The sequence below is a fragment of the Bacillus rossius genome, chromosome 2, assembly GCF_032445375.1.
Source record: "Bacillus rossius redtenbacheri isolate Brsri chromosome 2, Brsri_v3, whole genome shotgun sequence".
Taxonomy (NCBI): domain Eukaryota; kingdom Metazoa; phylum Arthropoda; class Insecta; order Phasmatodea; family Bacillidae; genus Bacillus; species Bacillus rossius.
The window spans coordinates 110,595,673-110,616,871 of record NC_086331.1 but is presented as its reverse complement, the minus strand read 5'-3'; the positions used below and the strand labels follow the sequence as shown (position 1 = coordinate 110,616,871).

At 34.1% G+C, this 21,199-nt stretch overlaps 1 protein-coding gene across 3 annotated transcripts in view; it reads left to right on the top strand.

Annotated features, from left to right (window-relative positions):
• Nucleotides 1-21,199, top strand: part of LOC134529609 (bromodomain-containing protein homolog) — a 91,971-nt gene that overhangs the window by 18,622 nt on the left and 52,150 nt on the right. For 2 of the 3 annotated variants that reach the window (XM_063363890.1, XM_063363889.1), the window contains exons 4-8: nt 1,223-1,350; nt 12,747-12,924; nt 14,685-14,828; nt 17,390-17,578; nt 18,907-19,117. In XM_063363890.1, the coding sequence (XP_063219960.1) occupies nt 1,223-1,350; nt 12,747-12,924; nt 14,685-14,828; nt 17,390-17,578; nt 18,907-19,117 (850 nt within the window). The remainder of the gene's footprint in view (nt 1-1,222; nt 1,351-12,746; nt 12,925-14,684; nt 14,829-17,389; nt 17,579-18,906; nt 19,118-21,199) is intronic. The other variant, XM_063363891.1, reaches the window with a different exon arrangement.

Sequence of the window (21,199 nt, the reverse complement as noted above, 5' to 3'; positions counted from 1 at the left end):
TTTTAACAAAAAATCTTATCATGTATGTGCAAGACTTTATCCTGATGATATAGAAAATGGAATTAATGTTATTACAGACAAGCAGTTTAGATCCTCAAAAAATTCTGTGGATTTAGTTCTCAGTCCTCTAACATTTTGATAAAACGTTTCCCATTCCAAAGAATTTGGCATGACAGATGTAAGCAATAGATCTGGTGGTATTATCAGTAGAGGACTTATTTCTTGTAGAGCTCAGATTTTTAGGTTCGTCATTGAACAAGTTAGTAGAGGCAATTTGCTCAGGATGCCATTTTCACCCATTAGGCCATAAGACGATGTCATTAACCCCGTTGAAATCATCTTCTAAAATTGAAATATGGAAAGAAGCATATAAATTATGTTTGATATGGAGTTTGACTACTTGATCTTGAGAGATATTGAGTTCCATTGTAATATGGTCAGGGACCTCCTGTTATTGAACAGACTTAACAAAAGAAATTGCATAAAGTGTATCTGTTAAGTTTCTAACTTGTGGAACTTGCTGGTTTGACATTGCCCCACCGGAATGGTGGTGAATGATTGGATCACTCATCCACTATTGTTCCTGTTATTATTATTGTGACCTGTATTATGTTAATAATAGAAATAACTTGCTTCTATTCTATTAATTACCTTCCTTTTTTTTTGTTTTAACAATTTTTGTCATGGTCTGTATAAATAATGGTGATGTTTATGTCAATAGTTTATTAAATAAATGCCAGTTAAACTAGGACATTACTTCATTAATTTTGTGAACTCTTTTTTAAATAATTGGTATTATAAATTTTTTATTTTCCAATGTCAGCTTTCAAATCTCTATAGATTATTAGGAAAAATAGTTTATGAGTATCAAGGCATTGGTTTTTGATTTAATTCTTTCTTCTTATATGTATAAAGCAATGCGATTTAGAGTGTTGGTTACAGAAATAGATATGCAGTTTATAGATTATTAAATGTACAAAATATTGGCCTAGCCATATGTGCTAATTAACCTCACTTGTGTCCAAGTCCTTTCAGTACTGTCCATTGTTCAATCTGTACAAAAATGATGCTATGCCTACATTTTTAGATCAAAACTTTTGATTTTGGCTTTGCCTCTTCCTTGATTATCTGTACTTAGTAGACTATCTGCATTTATGTACTATGAATTGTTCTAGAGTATATGTGAATTGTAATGTATTATTTGTGTTTTCTATTTGTTTAGAGGATAAATGATGCAAAATTTAAGCAGCAATCGGAGGACAGCAAATTAAACTTACCAGATCCATCTTTCAGAATTTTGGATGATTATAAAATTAGCGATGCACCTCCAATGCCCAATTCGTACATCAGGTATAAATTTCCAATGCTATTTTACTTTTGCTTTAGGGTTTTGTGTATTACTTGGTTGAAATAGTAAAATAAGTTTTCCGGAATAGTGTTGAACACACTTTTTTTTTAGCAAAATATTTTATGAATAGTGTACATTTACAAGCCAACCTTTACACTATTTTTTCATTAATGTACAAAAAATTCACCTGATTAAAATGTTACAAGTACAAATATTTTAAAAATCTCTTCACTTTTGCTTTCTTTGTCAAATTATCATTTAGTCAAAGATGATGTGTGCTGTGTAAAAATATGAACAATGTGTTGTGATGTTTGTAGTATTGTATTTATTGCCATGAGTGGCTAAAAAACAATACTGTCAGTGTTTTCGTAGCGAATATTCAGAAGCATATCTATTATTTTTTAAAGTCAAACATTAAATAGTTAATGCAATCTAACCATTTCTCGCCATGATAGATGGGACAGTTTACTTTATGTTTACTCTATTAAACTTGCGAACAGGTGCAGTGTACCAAGAACAGCACGGAAATTAGTAGCTGTGTAACCAATAATACAACTGAACACTCTTGTCACATTACCTGAATCTTTCTTCACATTTTTCATGGTTAAACAACATAATGCAACATAATGCAACCACCCACCCTGGAACCATTAAAAAATGTTCCCAAAATCAGAAGAGCACAGAAATAAGCCAGCGCTAAAACCAAAATAACAGCCATCAGTGGATTCAAGAAGGTTAATTAATTGTAAACTACTTGCAAATGGGACCTTTGTCTATCAACTGATGGTAAAAATGATTGTGACTCAATTTTTTTTACCAAAAGAAGAAAATGCATATTTGCCTTTACTGGTAAAGTATTTTTTGCTATTGTGACTAGAAAAAAATTGTAGGTTATATTGTTCTGGATTGTAAACAAGTTCACTTTTTACATTTATATTTAAATATTATCCATTTGTAGAATCTTGCAAAAATTCTAGTGTCTAAATTTTAAAACACACTGAAAATATTAGTAAATGTAGGAACTTTTAAGTATAAACTTGCCTCATGATGTTTATGTTATGTTTTATAATTTAATAGTTTTTAATAATTTGAAATGTTAATGTCAGTGTGTATGTTATATAGTTTTCTTAAGGCTGTGTTCTGAATGACAAGCAGTTATAATCGTGCTCGCACGTCGCACAATTGTTTGCATGCTATTCATGTTGGAAGCACATGCTGGTGTTCACACTCAACATTTAATAATTAATTTTTATGAAATACAGTTTCAGTATTTGGTCTCTCATCTTTTCAATGCAATTACCTTTTTACAACCTTAATAAATATTAGGAGTTAAGTGAGGCAATCGATAGATATTCCTAAGGATAAAGGGCTTAGTTGCTGTTATGTTGATTGTCAGCCAAACCACCCCAATACCAGGAAAATCAATGTTACGCATAGGTGTAACTGATGAACAGTTAAGTTTGTTGGTGTCTGTTAGAACACCACCACAATGTTCCTTAGACGTCAATAGAGCATTTCTATCGGATCTATACACAAGATAATTATCAGTGAAATAATGTGAATTTATGCTAAGATTATTAAACGAGGTTTTCGTTAGTCAAATAACATCTTAATGTGCAGTTATAAGATTATCAAATAATTCAATTGATTTAGTTCTAAGACCATGCACATTTTGATAAAAAATATCCCACTGTTTATTGTTTGGATGCACAGAATTTATTCAAAGTGCTCCTCCAGGCACGTGAGGCAAGTTAGGAGTGAAGATCGTAGCTGAGCCGCTGATTGATCGAAGCTGAGCCACTGGATGTTTGTTTTTGGTGCTTGATGAAGTCGTATCAACGTCGACATTAACGAGGGAAGAAGATAAATCATTGTTCATAATTTCTCAGGGTGAAGTTTCCCATAAAACAGACCGATTAAGCAACCACTCAGTCAAAAAACTATTACTGTTTATTCTGTCAAAATTTTCCTCTAGAGTATAAATGTGGAAGGAAGCATAAGTATCGTATTTTGTCTTCAGTTTATCTACTTTAACGTTCAGTTAGGCTGATTGATTTTTTTTTTAGAGATGTAATCGGCAATTTCGTGATTTTGGCAACTGTTGTGTTTTTGGTTACTTTTCAAAATCAATAAAATTAGTTTTAATGATGGTTTGGGAAGGGGGGGGGGGGAGTTGAGTCCCCAAAACCCCTCCTTTAGGTTCATCCGTTGTAATTAGTTAATAGAGTGAGGTTGAAACAGTCTTCTGGTTTTTTTTTTTTTTTGCAAAACCATTAAGCAATGCTGTAGATGTATAGTCAGTGCCATTTAGTTTACTTCCTTTCTTGTGAATCAGGATTACCTTAGCAGTTTTCCATTTGATAAGGACAATTTGTATTTTAATGCTATTTTTAAATATCTTGCAACAGAGGCACAAGTGATTATGAGCATCCTTTTAAGATTAATTCAGGTATTCCATCTGGCCCAGTCAACATGGTGGGGTTTAGGGATTCAATGTCCTAAAGTACCAGACACTTAGATATGAAAGATTTTTGAATTGTATCAGAGGTGCTAGTATTTTTTTCTGAGATGGTCAGGTGATTTGTTGGCAATACATATAGCTTACACTAGAAAAATGTAGAGAAAAACAATTAGAGATTATTTAAGGGTTGTTCAAAATATCATTCACATTTTAAGATAGTTGTTAATGGTAACAGTCTTTCATAATTATGACATATACCAGATTTTTTCCAAAATTTTCTTGATATTGTTTACCTTTTGTGTCCAATAAGTTTTATCCCGTTTGAGAGTTTTGACTACTTTACGATAATAAGAATAATGTGTATGTTACAACATATTGTTATTTGTTTTAAAAATTTATGGATGTAATTTTCTTTTTGTATTTCAAAACTGGAATTAATTGCTTGGTTAATATTGAGAGTTTTTAATCCCTTTTAATAAATTAGCATTTAGTTAACTGATGTCTTAAAGAAGTCAGTTCAGTCTTATTCCTTAATGGCATTATATAAACTGTGATGATCACCATTTTTTGTAATTTTTATAAGTGGAGGAGACATTGTTCTTTGTAGTATGTAGGTCCATACTGATTTTAATGTCAAGTGTAGGATGTGATTAATCTTCTTAAACTAAAGGGCCTAATGCATTTGTTACTACGCATTGTAGTTGATTTGTAAATACACATCGAATATAGAATTGGAAGACTGAGTATTGTTACTCTGAGTCAGTCAGGCCCAGATCAATGGTAAAATTAAGTAAAGACAGTCCCTTGGATTTAATATAATCTTGTGATATGTTAGAGGAGTATGTTTATTTAGCCAGTAAACATCACATACATTAAAGTCAATATAGTGTTAATAGATCATCTTGATGATACATTTATGTTTTAGTACTTCAAGATACATAGCAGAAGTAGTTGGAATTGAGTTAGGATATAGATGTTGTTAAGTGTTAAAAATTTGTTTGGAGAGGTTTTAAATTTGTTCCAGACAGCTTCAATACTAATGTGATCATAATGTTTGGTTGGTTGGACTAATGCAATTTTTTGTTTGTTAAGGCCTCTGTTCACTTCCACACCAGCCAAATAGCGGTGTAGGGATTTACCTGTTAAACTGAAATGAACGTGAATCTGTCAGTTTGTATTATAAAACTTTCAAACAAAAACCAAATTGTAAATTTTGTACACACAAACATCATGACATGAAAAAAATTTCAATCTTTTTACAGCCTTAAAAATGATTTATCATCATTAATCACACCTTAATCTTTAGAAAAGTCCTGGGCGATATCACCGTGCCTATTTAAATATAGTAGCAGCAGTTAATTATTTTAAATGAAGACTTTGGTGGCACCTGACTTATCGACTATATCTACGCTCTGATGATTATGGTGTGCGTCTGTGGGGGAGGGGGCGGAGGAGAGAATAAACTTGTTGGCACGTCATCTGCCACTCCTTCCGCAACTGCCTCTTTTCTGTGGTGAACTATGAAATAGTAAAGCCATAATTCCCCTGTGATTATTTTCCCGTTAATAGCTGCTTGCTGGTTCTACAGCTATAGTAAGGAAATTGCGTAAATGTTTAGAAAACAAGTCACTTTTACATTATTGTAGAAGGCTCACTGGAATATAGAGTAATGTTACAGTTTGGTTGATGTAGTATAAAATTTTTAATAGTGGCTATAGACTCCCTACGATCAAACTTCCAAATAATCACCTAGTCACTTCAGCAGCGTTTTAAAATGCACTGTAATGAGTAGCAGCTATTTATAACCTCATTATGATTGCATAACTAAAGTAATTCCTGAACATACATGTGCAATGTAAAAGAGACATATTATGCAACTTTTTTTATGTAAGTAGATAGCTCAGAAAATTGAACAGTTCTATATTTCGCTTCTGATTGTTGGATAAGCTGAGAAATATAGTTAATTGAGTCTGCATGCCCAATTTAAACAATAACTGGTCACCATCATAAAGAAAGATAAATAAATAAAAAGCATTTGTAAATTATTTTACTACTCATGATTGTTTATGAAAATTTTGGGAAGTGTTATGCGTGCATTGAAAGCATTTAAAGCTCAATTGCCATTTACGTATTATTCATCAGATTCTTATATCTTGTCTCACAAATTAACCTAGATAATTAATTTACCTTCAACTGGAGTCAGAAAGTGAATTAGGTGCACTCAAGGAATAATTAAATTCTTGTTAGATCATAATAATATCAGACAAAAAGTTTAATCACTAAACAATTTAGCAAAGTGATTTACTGATAACCTATTTTTATGCTGGAAGAGTAGTTTGCTAAATGTTTCAAAGCTTAACATTTCAAGAAGTAAAGAAACATTTATTATTACTGACTGCTTTGACTACAGTTTTAATGTTGTCTGGTATATTGATGGCAAAACTGCAGGAGGAGAAAAATAGTGTAATAATCCATATGAGAACAGATTACCACTGTCTTATTTGTATTTATATTTCCATTGTAGAAGTGTTAATCAAGTAAAGAATTAAAAGTACAAGTATTCAATTATGGCAATTTATATGTACATGCTAGCAAGTATTTTTATAGAAAATCTGCTGTTGAAAATTGTATTTTATCTTATTCAGATATGTCTGTTTAATTCTTCTCCTCCCGCTTCTTATTCTTAAAAAGCAGTAGTACAAAGATTTTAACCATTTAAAACTGTATCAAAAACACTAGATTATTTAATAACAAACAATTTAAAATAAATTAAAATAAGTTAAAATTATAAGGAATTAAAGAACTTCTTTTAGTTTAGCAAAAAAAAAAAATGGTAAAATTTAAAGTGAAGTGACAAAATACCTTAAAATTTAAGCAAGATAAATCTAATTAAAATATTTGTTATTAATTTTCTTGATTTTTACTATCTTGATTTTTATATAATATAAACTTAAAAAGCTATTACTAATTTTTTTTCTCAATTTATGTGTGTTCATTGTTTTTCAAGACTTTGAGTAACAAAGCAAGCAACGATAGTAAGCATGATTATATTAAGCAAGTTTGTTATAACAAAGATTAATTTACAGATGAGTAGCTATTAGACTCACCTAGTGTATCCAACCCTGGAGAAGTGGTAAATTTCATTTGTTCATCAACAACTTAACAGTTTATATTAACAAATGTTTCCCTTATTCGTGCGTGAAGGGCTGATCATAAAATGAAATTTTCAGTGATACATACATGTTTTATTTCTATAGTTTTTAATTCGGAAATATTGTGGAAATAACTAGTACTGGGCTTTAATAACCAAACATGACCTACTATAGTTATTAATTTTTACATTTATTATTTTTAAATTTTAATTTTTTTATTATTTTTATTTTTTTATTTGCTCAGTGATAGCAAAGTTAGCAGGACTAACACATCAGGAAAGTGATTTGCCGATGCATTTAATTTCGGAAAATAGTCTGTAACATTTGATGCTAGTTTATTGAATTATTAGATTATCACATATTTAGGTGTTATAATTTTTTTTAGCAGTTTCTTTGTATTAAAACTATTTCAGTTAAGTTAGTATTAGAATTTAATAAGGAAACTAAAATTTAATGTATGTTATTACTTCAAGGTTTTGTAGTACAAGTATTAGTGTTGAGGAAACGTAGCAACTGAAGTAGTCTGTTATTGGTAAGTTTAGCATCAGTTTTGATACGTGTGATAATGTCTATGTGTTTAATGACTTGCATTTGTCATTTTTGATTTGCACTCTTGAGGTCCCGAGGTAACATCTTGTACATTCTGGAATTATTTTTCTAGGTAGTTTCTTGGTTTCCATACCCAATTATTTCACGAAATGCTAACGTTCTTACATTAATTTTGATTTTAAAAATGCAGTTTGTACATTAACCCTTTAACTCTGGTCGACTTGTATAGTAGTCAAGACCTGGCTGGTCCCACAGACCGGTGGACTGCTGTAGCAGTCTGTGCTCGCCCAGCTCTGCTGGGTGGTAGTCTGCTACAGCAGTCGGGCCGCTATCTGCTTTTTTATGCTTCGCTTCGGGAAGTGCTGTGGAAGCTCTTGGTACTATCTAGTAGATGTCTCGTGAGTCTTTAATAACTAGTGGAGCCGCTAGATAGCAGTGGTTTACAGCTTTGAGCCGTTTCACTACAACCTTCTCCGAGCGTATTTTACAAGCTGGCGTGTCACCGGGTCTTGACAAATAACTCTGCGATTGCCTGCACTACCCTTTTAGGGTTACGATTACCGGGATGGTCATAAATAAATTTTTTTACACATTCCTTTTCATTACCGTTACATCCAGTTTTTCTAGCCCCTTGGGTGTTTAGAAACTGAAATTTTCTGTGTGTTTTGAAAGCTGTGTGGATGTACGTGTAAGTGCATTGCATTATTGATTATTTGTTCAAAGTGCGGCGAATCATAAATCATTTTAGGCAGATGTATAAAATACATTTCTGCCAATATAAAAATTTGTACATTAATGAGTCACTGATTATGTTCAAGGGCAGACTTAAAATAAAACAGTATATTCCTGCTAAAAGTAGCTGTTTTGGAGTGAAACGGCTTGTTATCTTTGATGTTCTTACCAATTATATTTTACGAGACTTTATTGTGTATTGTGCAGCGCCTTCAGATATTCAAAACAATGGTCTTGGCACTTCTGGTAACATTGTAGCAAGCCTAATTGAACCGTATTTACAAAAGGGACTTAACGTTTTTCTGCGACAACTGATATACCAGCACAGCATTATTTTTTTGGCATTATGACCAGGCAACAAATCCATGTAAGACAGTTTGTCACACAAGGAAAGAAATGCCTAAAGTGGCTAAAAAGCTGAAAAAGGGAGAATTTACTTTTCAGTCTTTTTTAGGCCTAATGCTGGCACTAAAATGATGTGACAAAAGAGACCTTTATATGCTCTCAAATTTTCATTGAGTAGAAATGACTGAGACTTCCAAGATTGATTACAAAACTGGACCAAAAAAAACAAACAAATTTTTTACTTGTTTACAACAAATCAATCGGATCTGTTGACAGGTGTGACATGATAATGAAAACAGTGGGAAGCATAAGGAAATCATCAAAGTGGTACTGCAAGCTGTTTTTTCATATAATTGATATGACTGTTTTCAATTTGTATGGTTTATACAATAAATTTATTGCAATTTTTGTTTCAATTGAAAATCATAGAGCAAATTTTGGAAAAATTAAAACATAGAAAGAAGACAATCAGGCGGAGGAAGGAGATCAGACTTTCCACCGAGACTGACATCAGACCTTCAACTTACCAATGAATGGAGTGCATACAGGATGTGTGTTGTGTGCAAAGCGCACAATAATCTGAACCAAACTAAAGTTTGTTGTAAAGAATGCATTGCAACACTACATGCCACTCCATGCTTCAGAATTTATCACACTGAAAAAAGTTTTTAAAATAGTCTACGATCTAAAATAATGATGATGGTAGGTTGTGTGTATTCATTATACGTTCTTTAAATGATTCATGCAATGGGGAATTTTGATTTAATGCAGTTTTTTGGACATACTCATTGCAGTTTTTCACCGTTTGTCATGGAAAAATTCTGAAAATCAAAAGAGTTTGCCCAGTTCATCAATTCTCTCAGGCCATCTATGCAGTTCACATATGAAATGGAAACCAAAGGGAACCTTCCTTTCATAGATGTCCTAGCTTCCAGGGAAAACTGCAAAATCACCACTAAAGTGTACAGGAAACCAACTCATAGAGGCCAATACTTTCATTTATATGCCAACCATCCAAAAAGTACCAAAACTGGCATAATTCACACTTTAATCAACCGAGCTAAAGTTATTTGTTCCGACAAGAAATCAGTTGCTGATGAACAAAATCACTTAACATATGAATTTCTAGCAAATTGCTACCCACCTGACATCATAAAACAGCACTTGACATCAAACAAATCCCAAATCACTCAATAAAAAACTACAGATAAATCAAGTGGCACGTTAATTATTCCCTATGTTCGTGGTCTCTCGGAAAAAATAAGACGTTTGGGAAACAAACACATACTAAGAACAGTTTTCAATGTCAGAACTGTAAGTATCAGATCCCCTGCGAATGTGGTTGTATGTACATAGGAGAAACTTGCATGGCCCTTTCAACACACATTAAGAAGCACAAAAATAATATAAAGAAGGGTGAAACTTAAAAATCTAGACTTGCCGAACATGCATGGGACAATAGCCATAGAATACTATGGGACAATGCTGCACCACTCATACAGGAAGAAAACACAATTAAAAGGATACTTAAGTAATCAGCATTTATTTTCAGCAATAGTAATATTATCAGTCAACAAAGCATTGAATTAAAAAATATATGGATACCTTTAATTAAAAAAGAAACCAATTTACTACACAACTCAGTTGCAAACCAACAACCCTCACAACAATACATCAGCCAATAATATCACCCCTTTTGTGCGCTGCCAATCAGGATAGCCCTTGCCTGCCATTGGCTGTGTAAGGAGAGGAGCTCTAACATATATAAACCCATAGTTTTCCAGTGTCCAATATGTCTGTTTGTGCCTGATGATGACGGGAACAGATGTCAATTCCCAAAATGTTGCAACTGTTGTCATTGGAAACCTTCTGTGTTTGTCAGTGCTATCGTTGTCGTGTTGTCCATAGTACTTGTTTATCTTCATCTTTGTGTTTATATGTTTTATGCATTGCCTGCATTTAATCTGTCTCGTCGTTGTTAGCCCACTGTGTTCGTCTATGTTGTTACATTATTTTTCATGACTAAGTTACTTCTTCGGAATTCTTGTGCTGTCTGATATTTAGAGGTAGAACACTTTTTGTCTGTGCTGTCGTCATTGTATTTTCCATAATACTTGTTTAGTTTCATCGTTGGTTCCATTTGTCCGACATTAGCTGATCCAGTCTTGTTTTCTGTGAAATTTTTATCTTCATATTTTTTATTGATTTTTTTGATTTTTGGAATTATTTCATGACAAACAGTGCAAAATTGCAATGGTGTATGTCCAAAATACTGCATTAAATGTATTAATTATCTTTTTCATGTAAATTATATAAATATCCCAAAAAATAATTATATTAAAATAAATAAAAATATTTACAAAAAAACATGTTTACCATTGACAAATATAAAATTAAAATATCAAGAAAAGAAATCTGAGGAAGTTGAGTATCCCATACAGGGGTCATGGCTGGTTAGTCATAGTGCCGGTGTCCAAGGGCAGGCCAGCCCTCCCATTTCACTGGAGTGAAAGGGTTAAAAGGAGTCGAATGGTGGAAGTTTCTTGCAGGATGCCTATACCTACACTAAATTTGTACTTTTGTGCATGTCTTTAAGAGAAAAAAGTTAAGAGAAAAAATAAGGAAACTGAAACTATATGTCACACAATTATGAAGAGAGACTTTAGAAGCCAAAATGCTCCATATATTCGTGGAATAAAAAAAAATTATGGGGTTTATTCCACTAAACAAAAATTGGGTCATGCAAATGTTTGGAATCAAATTTCTAGACCCTTTAACCTGTGACTACGACATGGAAACAAACCAGCTAAAGAAATAATAGTGAACTTACTGGCATTTTGTTATTTATTACTGTAATAAATAAAGCCAGCTAGGTGAATGTGTGGACGGATACAGTGGTAACTGCAATGTATAATGCGTGTGTTTTCTGGGACTGTACATGGTGACACAAAGGCAACTTTGGCTGAGCTTCTCATGTTCAAAAGTATGCGTAATCGTGCAGTTTGCAAACACTACTTCACACTAATGCAATATAAGCTTACGAGTTACTGCTCAAAGAAGACATGTAACTGTATGTCATACAAGTCGTATGTATCATATGATTTTAATTATTTATACTTTAGTTATCATTTGACGTTGACCGGGGCTTTGCCCCTTTGAGCCTGGTCAGACTCTTCTCCCTTTGTGGTCCCATAGCATCCCTAACCACTCCTTCCTGGCATTTGCACTACTGACAGGTACGCGTGTTTGAATGACACGCTACAGACTCCCACGAGAGGGCGCCATAGCTTCAGTGCTCTGTCCCCTTACATAATTATAAATTAAATTGTAAACCTTTATTTTTTACCCTAAGGGTTTTGTGGCACAGCAGGTCAGCTGGGACGGTTTTGTTTAATAAATCTTAAATTTAATTTTTCATGAAGTAAAGACTGCACCAGACATTCCCGAGGCGTACCCCAGTCCGGCCGAAGCTAGACTTTGATCGAATATTAATTTTTCAATTACTATATGTGTTAATCATTTTAGCCGTGAGAGAGCGCACAATAATTGTACAAGTGTTACGTAATTCTTGTGTGGCCACATGTGTGGACCACACAGCAACATAAACAGTGCCTCAGGCTTTTTACCTGTTTAAAGGACGATGTATATGTGAGTGTGTAACTTCTTAATAAACCTAGATGTGTGATTTAAATGGTGTTTCTTTCTTCTTGTGCCCTCGTGTATAACATCTACTGGATGGCGGCGTGTCGGACGCCCCGAGAGCCCACTGCGTTAATCCTTAAAGTATGCCTGACACTGAGAGTGGGCCAGGTCTTGGCAATTGGTGTGCGACATTTAGAGGATCCGAATCTTGCTTCCACATGGGTGATGACACGCCCCGAGAAGCGTCTCCGCCGGGTCCGTGTGCCCTTTCATACGGTGGAGCCCATACAGTAGTTCTCCTATCAAAGTAGCTCAGACCTCACAATGAAAATTTATTTTCTATTTTTATGAAACTATTTTTAAGTAAAGTTTTCGTACCACTCAGCATTCAGTCTGACACAGACCTGCATTAGCTAGTCTCAAGAATTATAGTATTCTCTTGATTTATTCCCAAAACTAATTTTGTGTGTGTTGGTTTCAGTGATAATTAATGTGGTATATTGCTGCATGTCTGCAGGTTCATTGAGCGCTCGGCCGAGGAACTGGACACTGAGGTCGAGTATGATATGGATGAAGAAGACTGTGCATGGTTGAGTATTATCAATGAAACTAGAGTGGCCAAGAATTTACCAGAGGTTCCAGTAGACACGTTTGAATTATTGATGGACAGACTAGAGAAAGAATCATATTTTCAAGTGAGTATTTTTGTATGAAAATTTTAAAAAAAGAGTGAAGTTCTGTATCAATTTTACTTTTTCTTTTTGTTTAGAAAGCTCAAATAATGTTTGTATATCAAACAGTTTAGGAGGTTAAATTTCTTAAAAATATATTTAGCTATTGTAGCTTAACCTTTCTAGGATATACATTTTAATGAATTTGAGGCATTTGTTGATGTATTTATACTTCTTAATAAACAGTTTTTAAGCACTTAAATTAAGTATTTTCAAGTCAAGAAGTTAGAACAACTTTTTTTTTGCAGTTTTACGTTCAAGTTCAATATTGGCACACAATAACATATTATACAAATCTAGTTATTGCTTTTAAATCACTAGCATATTACCAATTGCATAATAGCCTACCATACCCACCTACAGTATTTAGGTTTACAAAAAAAAATTAACTTTTAGTGACACGGTAATGATTAATGTAAATCAGCCATTAAAATTTTCCTTACAAAATATTAGTTACAAATCAGAATTGTTGAAAAAAATTTAACTTTTTCAAATGTAACTTGGAACACAAGGTATCCAATAATACTTGTACAATTGCATCACCATTAAATACTTAAAATTTAGGATGTTTCTTTCAGATTAATAATTTGTAAAATTTAAATGAAATTTTTTTTATATTAACCTTGTGTCAGTTTATTGCTGTTTTAATATTTTAAATATTTAAGCTTGTCATTGCCCTAAACCCTGGTACTACAGTTTATACCATGGGTCTCCTAACCTTTTACCCCAAGGGCCACACTGACTCCTCCACTAAGTCCTAAGGCCAAGACCTGGCTCATCATACAATATACGGTACAGCTATGGTGGGCCAGGTTGGTTTTATTGCGGGCCAGTGTTGGCCCGCAGGCCGTGGTTTGGAGACCCCTGGTTTATACGCTCAGTACGAGAAAATGCAGAGTTTATGTATGCAAGTTTATCATTACCCTATGCCCTGATATTACAGTTTATACACCCAGTATGAGAATATTTAGAGTTTATGTATGCAAGTTAAGTTTATCATTGCCCTATACCTGATGCTACAGTTTATACACTCATTTCGAGAATATTCAGTGTTTATGTATTTTAATATTGGGTTTATGCTTGGTGAGTCAAGCAGCATTGCCGTAGCATTTTAACTTGCTCAAAATTTATCAAGCCAAATACAGTAATTACAGTGCTTTGTCCAAGTTTATACTTCACTAGCTGTTCATTTGTTTTCACTTCACGAGCACCATGTTTTTTTAGCTAGGTGGTTGGAAGATAATATACTTTTTTGTATGTTTATTACTTTTTAATAACACGTGGTACAAATAATGTTAATGTGGAAAAATTTTAAGAAACTGTTGCCACTGCAGCAAATTGTTCAAAAAATTTGAGTATAATCCTTACAAAGGAGTTAAATTTTTGTGTCTGTAGCATAGTTTAACGTAAAAAAAAGATGGCAACGATACATTAATTGACCGCAGATACATCCAAACAAAAATGAAAATTGTAATTATAGTGTGAGAAATTTGTTTTGCATGCCTTGTTAATCTTATGTTATTGTATATAATTATAATCCATCATAATAATATTATGATTATTTTGAAAAAAAGTTGTATTTTGGCAATAATGCCAGCAGTTCTGCTAAAGTGAGAGCATATAAACATTTTTATGATATTGATAAACTGGTCACAGAAACTTTTAAATATGTTCTCATTGTTTATTTATAATTGTAATTTTTAAAGCAGGTACTTGTTTTGTAGATGCAAAGTTCCAGTAAATGTGGAGAAGACACTGCAGTGTCAATGATTGATGATGATGCTGTGTGCTGCATCTGCATGGATGGCGAGTGCCAGAATTCAAATGTCATTCTCTTCTGTGACATGTGTAACTTGGCTGTTCATCAGGTAACACTAGTGTTGTACAAAAACATTTCCTCTGTTGGGCTGATAACTGTTTAAGTTATTGTTGTAAATATCTGTTAAATGTGTTCCAGAGATTCATATATGTTGTAAATAAAATCTCCATAATTTTGCTGACCACAATGATCAGTCATGGCTGAATGTTTTTTTGCTACTGGATGTGTATTTCTATATATTGCAATTATAGTTCATCTATGGTTTTTCTGCTACCTTGTAAGCTATCATTGATCATTAACAATTACTAGCTCCATTGATAATTTTCCTGAATTGTTTGGTGTTTCCTGTTTCCTGAAAATGTTGATTATACCCAAGTTTGTGGAAGAACTATCAGTGAACAAAAATAAAAACTCTGCAACAATTTGGGTGATGATTCGATGCTGAAAAAACCGTATCCAGATACAGTTTCCGATAATTTATATTTTACCTACCCGATAACTGATAACCGATAACTGATTACTGATTTTTGTAAATTTTCTTTAAAAAAAGTTACCATACTGAAGAAGCTCAATGGCGATACTTTTAAACATAAGAGTTAATTTTATGATGTCACCATTGCAATTATTAACAGGGTACAAATCTAAAATGATTGCTAGATCATAATGACAAATATATGCAGCATTGGTGCGTCTGAGGTAGTTCAATAAAATGTTCAACCCAGCTAAGCTGTTGGTGGAAATAATGCTGACGCGAAACAGGCCACCTGTGGCACGAAGGTAAACAATTTTAAGAGTGACAGTAAAAATGATTAATGTTCTCTTATGTACCAACACCGTTGACGCGGGGGGGGGGGGGGGGTGTCGATCGGTCGGCTTTACGGTGGATTGTTAGTGGGCGCCACCACGTGGTACGGCACGTGGACCCGGTGAGACTCCTAACTCAGGGCGTGACGTCGCCCATGTGAGACGTGATATTCCCCCTTGAAAACATCTAGCACTAATTCCTGCCCGCTCTCAGCGTCGGGCACGCTTTTCCCTACGAAGTGGGCTCTCAGGCGTCCCACACGCCGTCACTCTCCACGTGGTCACACAGATAGAAAATAAAAGAATAATACGAGAAATTCACACACCTGATTTATTCCGCTAATTCCGCTCACACACGTACGCGGTTGAAACTATACAAAACGCCCGCGGCACGAATCGGTTTATAGGTGATGAGCCACCACGTGGTCATATATATATTGAATTACGTAGTAGGAAGAAAAAGACCGAGACTGGCCGTGAATTAATTAATAAAGCAGTCCCCCGACCGAGAGCTGCTCCGAGGACTAAAAGAAAGCGATTGAGACGAGATTAAAGTTAACAGAATTACTTGGCAGAGAATACAAGCGGTGAGGTCCCCGGAGTGCTGATGCGTCTGCTCTCGGTCGTTGATGGCGGAAGACTGGGCTGAGATCATGGCTCGCTCGACTAACATGGCGTCCTCCCGCCGAAACAATTTCCGTTAAAAGATATTAGCGAATTCGTGCCACGGGAAACTAAATTAACATGACAAGAATGCATTGAAAATTATGTTACAATTTTTGAATGAAGAGAAAAGATTGTACAAATAATAATTATTAAGATTGAAACGTAATTATTGTCTGGCTTCGGGTTTCCTCGGGAATGTCCGGAAACGCTATGATATTTTAATACATTATTTAAAAATAAAAGTACATAAAACCCTCCCGGCCGATCTGCCGTCACGTTGCTCTTAGGGAATATAAAAAACAACAACACAATTATATATACTTATGTTTTTAGGGGTGCGGCGCACTGGCTCGACAGCGCCCTCTTGCCGGGCGAGCACACACGCACGCACACGCACACGCACGCACACGCATGCACGGGTAGGCGGGAGGTTTGAATGGAGGGTGGGTGGTGTTTGGGCGGTGGCATATCGGACTTAAAAGGGGCCGCAGGCCCGGACGATGTCACCGTGTTTAGACATTTTTATTTTATAAATATAAAAATTTTATTTGCCATGTTTTTGTGAACATATATGAACCCTTTATTATGTCTATATGCTGGGATTTTATGCTATTATGTTTATTTCCTGAACATGTTTTAACACAATGACTGTTAAATACAGATACACCGTTGTATTTAGGCAGTGTTAGTGATTAGCTCATGCCTGTGTATGGAACCAGCTTCCTGCAGCACATTTTTCCCACATCACGTAGTGCAGTACAAGCTGTCAGATATGCACACACCTCAAGCAGTGTTAAGTGTGTGTGAACCTCATACAGCTATGCAAAAACAGTACAGCATCTTGCATCTGGCAATGGTAATTTTTAAGACATAACATTACGTCAATTAATTGATGTTCAGTCTATATTTTAAGTTTTTCTGGCCCTGAAACCTTGCTTCTTCAGTAGGCAATAAACTAATACCGTTATCTGAAAATGTTAGTATCCTATATAGTCTCGGTCCTGATGATTTTGAATACAGAGTGCGCCACTGTAGAATATTAATTTTGCAAAATCAATCTAAATAAAATATTTATAAAAACTTATACGTACATATTGTAGAGTGAATGATTTTAACAGTATAAGGGTATCTTGGTTGCAGGATTGTTACGGTGTTCCTTACATCCCGGAGGGCCAGTGGTTGTGTCGCAGATGTCTTCAGTCGCCGTCCAGAGCTGTGGATTGTGTTCTGTGTCCAAACAATGGTGGAGCATTCAAACAGACAGATAGAGGCCACTGGGCCCATGTAGTGTGTGCTTTGTGGATCCCAGAAGTGAGGTTTGCTAACACGGTAGGAGTCATTTACTTCAAAATTATTTGTTTTTACATAGTTTAGCTGTTCATCTGAGAAGAACTAATCGTCTCTGTCTCTGTTGAGCTTGAATAGTTCCAGAAGGTTGTTTTTAGATGTAGAGTATTATAATGGATTATGCTATAATACTAAGGATCAAAATAAATAATGCATGCAGAAACTTCTAGTACACATTATATTTTGGTAAACGTTTATAGTTCCTCATTGGTGAGGAATTAATAAAATTAATTAAAATTACTGAGATTAATAAAAACTAAATTAAAAAAGTTATCATACAATTATTAAAATATTTAGGTAATTCTGTAGCAGAGTGGCTTCTGGAAAAAAGGTGAATTATAAACAAAGTGAAAGGTTTGTTTGGTTAGGTCAGCTACATTATTTAAATATTACAAATTATTTCTGTATGAAATATGTATTATTAATGTAGCATCTTACCTTCCATAATTTGTAATGTTTTCACTATTTAACTAACCTAATAAATATTTTTCAACACTATTTATTGAATGTGTTAAAATTATTGAAATGAAAAGTGTGAACACTACAAGAGTAGGTTAACTTTGGTATTGTTTCTCCATTTTATTCTGCCATTTTCTGATTAATAACAATTTCTCCAACTTAAAAAATTACAATATTTAGGCTCTTCAAAACATCACATCAAGTATCTAAAAATAAATGACATTTACTAGATGCATAATACATGATAAATATTTTTAAAATAAAAAAATTAGACCATCCAACATTCTGAATAGATAATGAAAGATATGAAGATAAAGCACAAGCATCACTTTTAATTTTGCCACGTTTGTGTTGAACATTGATACTATCGATTGACACTGTAGAGAATAGTACTTGGGAGACATTAAAATATTGTAGTAATCACTAAGCTCCTTGAGGAGATGTCAGATCTCATCTCAGATCTCATGTTGCTTGCAAGTATTAAGTCAGAATGTGAGTGGTTTGAAGTCCACCATAATAATTTCTCACACATTTCTCTTATAACAGTTCCATGTAATGCCATAGCTTTGCTTTTATTTAGGTTTGTTTACAATTTTTAAAAGTGTATTCTAAAATAAAATCTATGGTGACCTTTCAAGTTGACACATACATATTTGTGTGGTTTGAGTCACCATTGTATGCCACAAGTGTATCAAGCATCTGGAATGTGTACCCCTAGGTTAGTAAGCAATGTTTCTAACTCTAATACAACTGTGACCAGCTTTTATTTTTCTGGGAGTGTAAGAAAACTGTATCCATATTTATAAAATGATGGTGCTCGATCTTAACTAGACTTTATGGATACTTTTCAGGTTTTCTTAGAGCCAATAGACAGTATTGAAATGATTCCACCTGCTCGCTGGAAGCTGACGTGCTATATTTGTAAGCAGCGAGGCGTTGGTGCTTGTATCCAGTGCCACAAGACAAACTGCTATGCAGCGTTCCACGTGACTTGCGCCCAGCATGCAGGGCTGTTCATGAAGATGGAGACTGTGCGTGACTCTCACGGAGGTGTGTCTGCAAGTACGTCATTTAACATAAGCTCCCATCGCAATGTCCTGCACAGTAGTTGATAAATTTGTTGTAAATTGCGCTTGAAAACTCCTTTAGTCATAGTTTTGTTAAAAAAAAATGTGTTAAAGATCTGATTACATTTAATGACTAGACAGTTTTTCAATACCAAAAATTTTTACACAGAAATGTAATTATTAAAGAAGAACAGGTGTTGAATACTGATTTTTGCAATTTTATTAGTTTTCATTGCCCTTCACCAAAAGTTATAAATCTCTAAACAAATAGTAATTTACAACTAAGCTATTTTGTCATTGGTAGTTACAGTTTATCTTTGAGCATTCAGCAGCTGCAAGACTTTTCCGTAAAATATACATAAGAAAGTTAATTCTTGGAAAAAGTATAATAAATTAAAATTAGGGTGTGTGGTACTGCTAATAATATTTCTTTGTGCTATATATATTATATATGATGATGAAGAGAAAGGGGGGGGGGAGCCCGTAGGTTCGGACAAAATAGGTGAGGTGGAGCTATGGGGATTCACTGTAGTACAGAGGTGAAAAGACAAAACAACCAATCCTGAACCCGATAAGGAAATTTTCTTTTGTGAAAAATGTTGATTCAATCGGGAATCAAACCCAAGATCTTTATCTCTCCAGTCGGAAGCTCTACCCACTAAGTCAGCAGGCCAGGTGCTTACAATGTATACAGCACTTATATATCTACTAGCTAATAACCTGCTGCTTTGCTCGCCCAGTTTCAGAGTATTGCTTACCATTGAATGTGATTAATTTCAAACTTTTATTTCTAAATAAATAGATTTAATAAATTGACAGGTGTTTAAATGATTTAGTTCATAACAAAACCGTTTAAAAATGATCTGTTTTTAATTTATAGTATAAATTATCTGATTTTAAAACTTCTGTTTTAGATTAGAATGTTCAAGGATATATTTGACCTTGATGAAATCACACCTCCTTTTTATTTCATGAGGTAGACAATCTAAAAAATTGTTGAATACGCACTTATTTCATTTTAACTAATTTTATGACATAGTTTACACTAACACTTTAATTTACTATGGTTGAAGCTATGCTTAGACTAATTAAATCATTTCACCTTACCTATTACAAATATTTCCCATTATTTAAGAATATTTGTTACAATCACATCTTTATTATTATTTCGATTTTTAATAACTTTTTGTAAGGCACGTTTGTAGCAGAGTTTTGTTGACAGTATCTTATTTTTTCTAGGTACTTCTGCCATGAAAAATCCTATAAAAACAAAACATCCAGATGAATTCCGTGCACTTAATAACGATCCAGCCACTGTCATGCCTACTACAATGCCTTTAGCCAGGGACAAGTTCGTCTTCAGTATCGGCAGAAAAGCAATTGACTATGACAGAATCGTTCGAAAGGAAATTGCTTTGGGACATAAATGATGCAAAAGCCACAAAGTACTATTATTTAATAGCAGAAATGATTGCACTAGACAACGAAAGTAGAAAGTAGTAGAAAGAACCGGATCCACCAGACTCCTAGCACAAGCTTTACTCCGCGATAAATTGCCAAGCACCCTGCAGCAGTATGTACAGCAAAAGACTTTTTTCTGAAGCTGGCTGTGTCTATGAAGACAAGCGAGACCGTTTTGTTGCCTCTTAATGCAGAGAAATTGGTATTTATTTACCATAATTTGCCCTTAGTGCAGTACGAGTACTAATTTTTTTTTGTTGTAAAATGAAAAAAATGGTGATTATATTTGTTATGTAGATTAAATAAAGTATCTAAATTTTATATTGCGTATTTTTTTTTAAATCGGGTATCCGGCCAGATACTTGCTTATTATCCGGTATTCAGCCAGATAGTAAATTTAGGCCGGAAACCGGATAGTTACAGGATATTCGTTTTATCACTAGTTTTTACGTATCTGCAATGCAGACCTTAGCTAGCGAGAGATATTTGAAACTTCGAAATTTTGGGGGTTTGTCTCCTTGTGGGAGGAGGTTAGTTTGAGGACCCCGAATAGCTAGGAAACACCCCAAATAGTAAAAAAGTATACTTAACTTTAAGAAATATTTGATATTTTTCG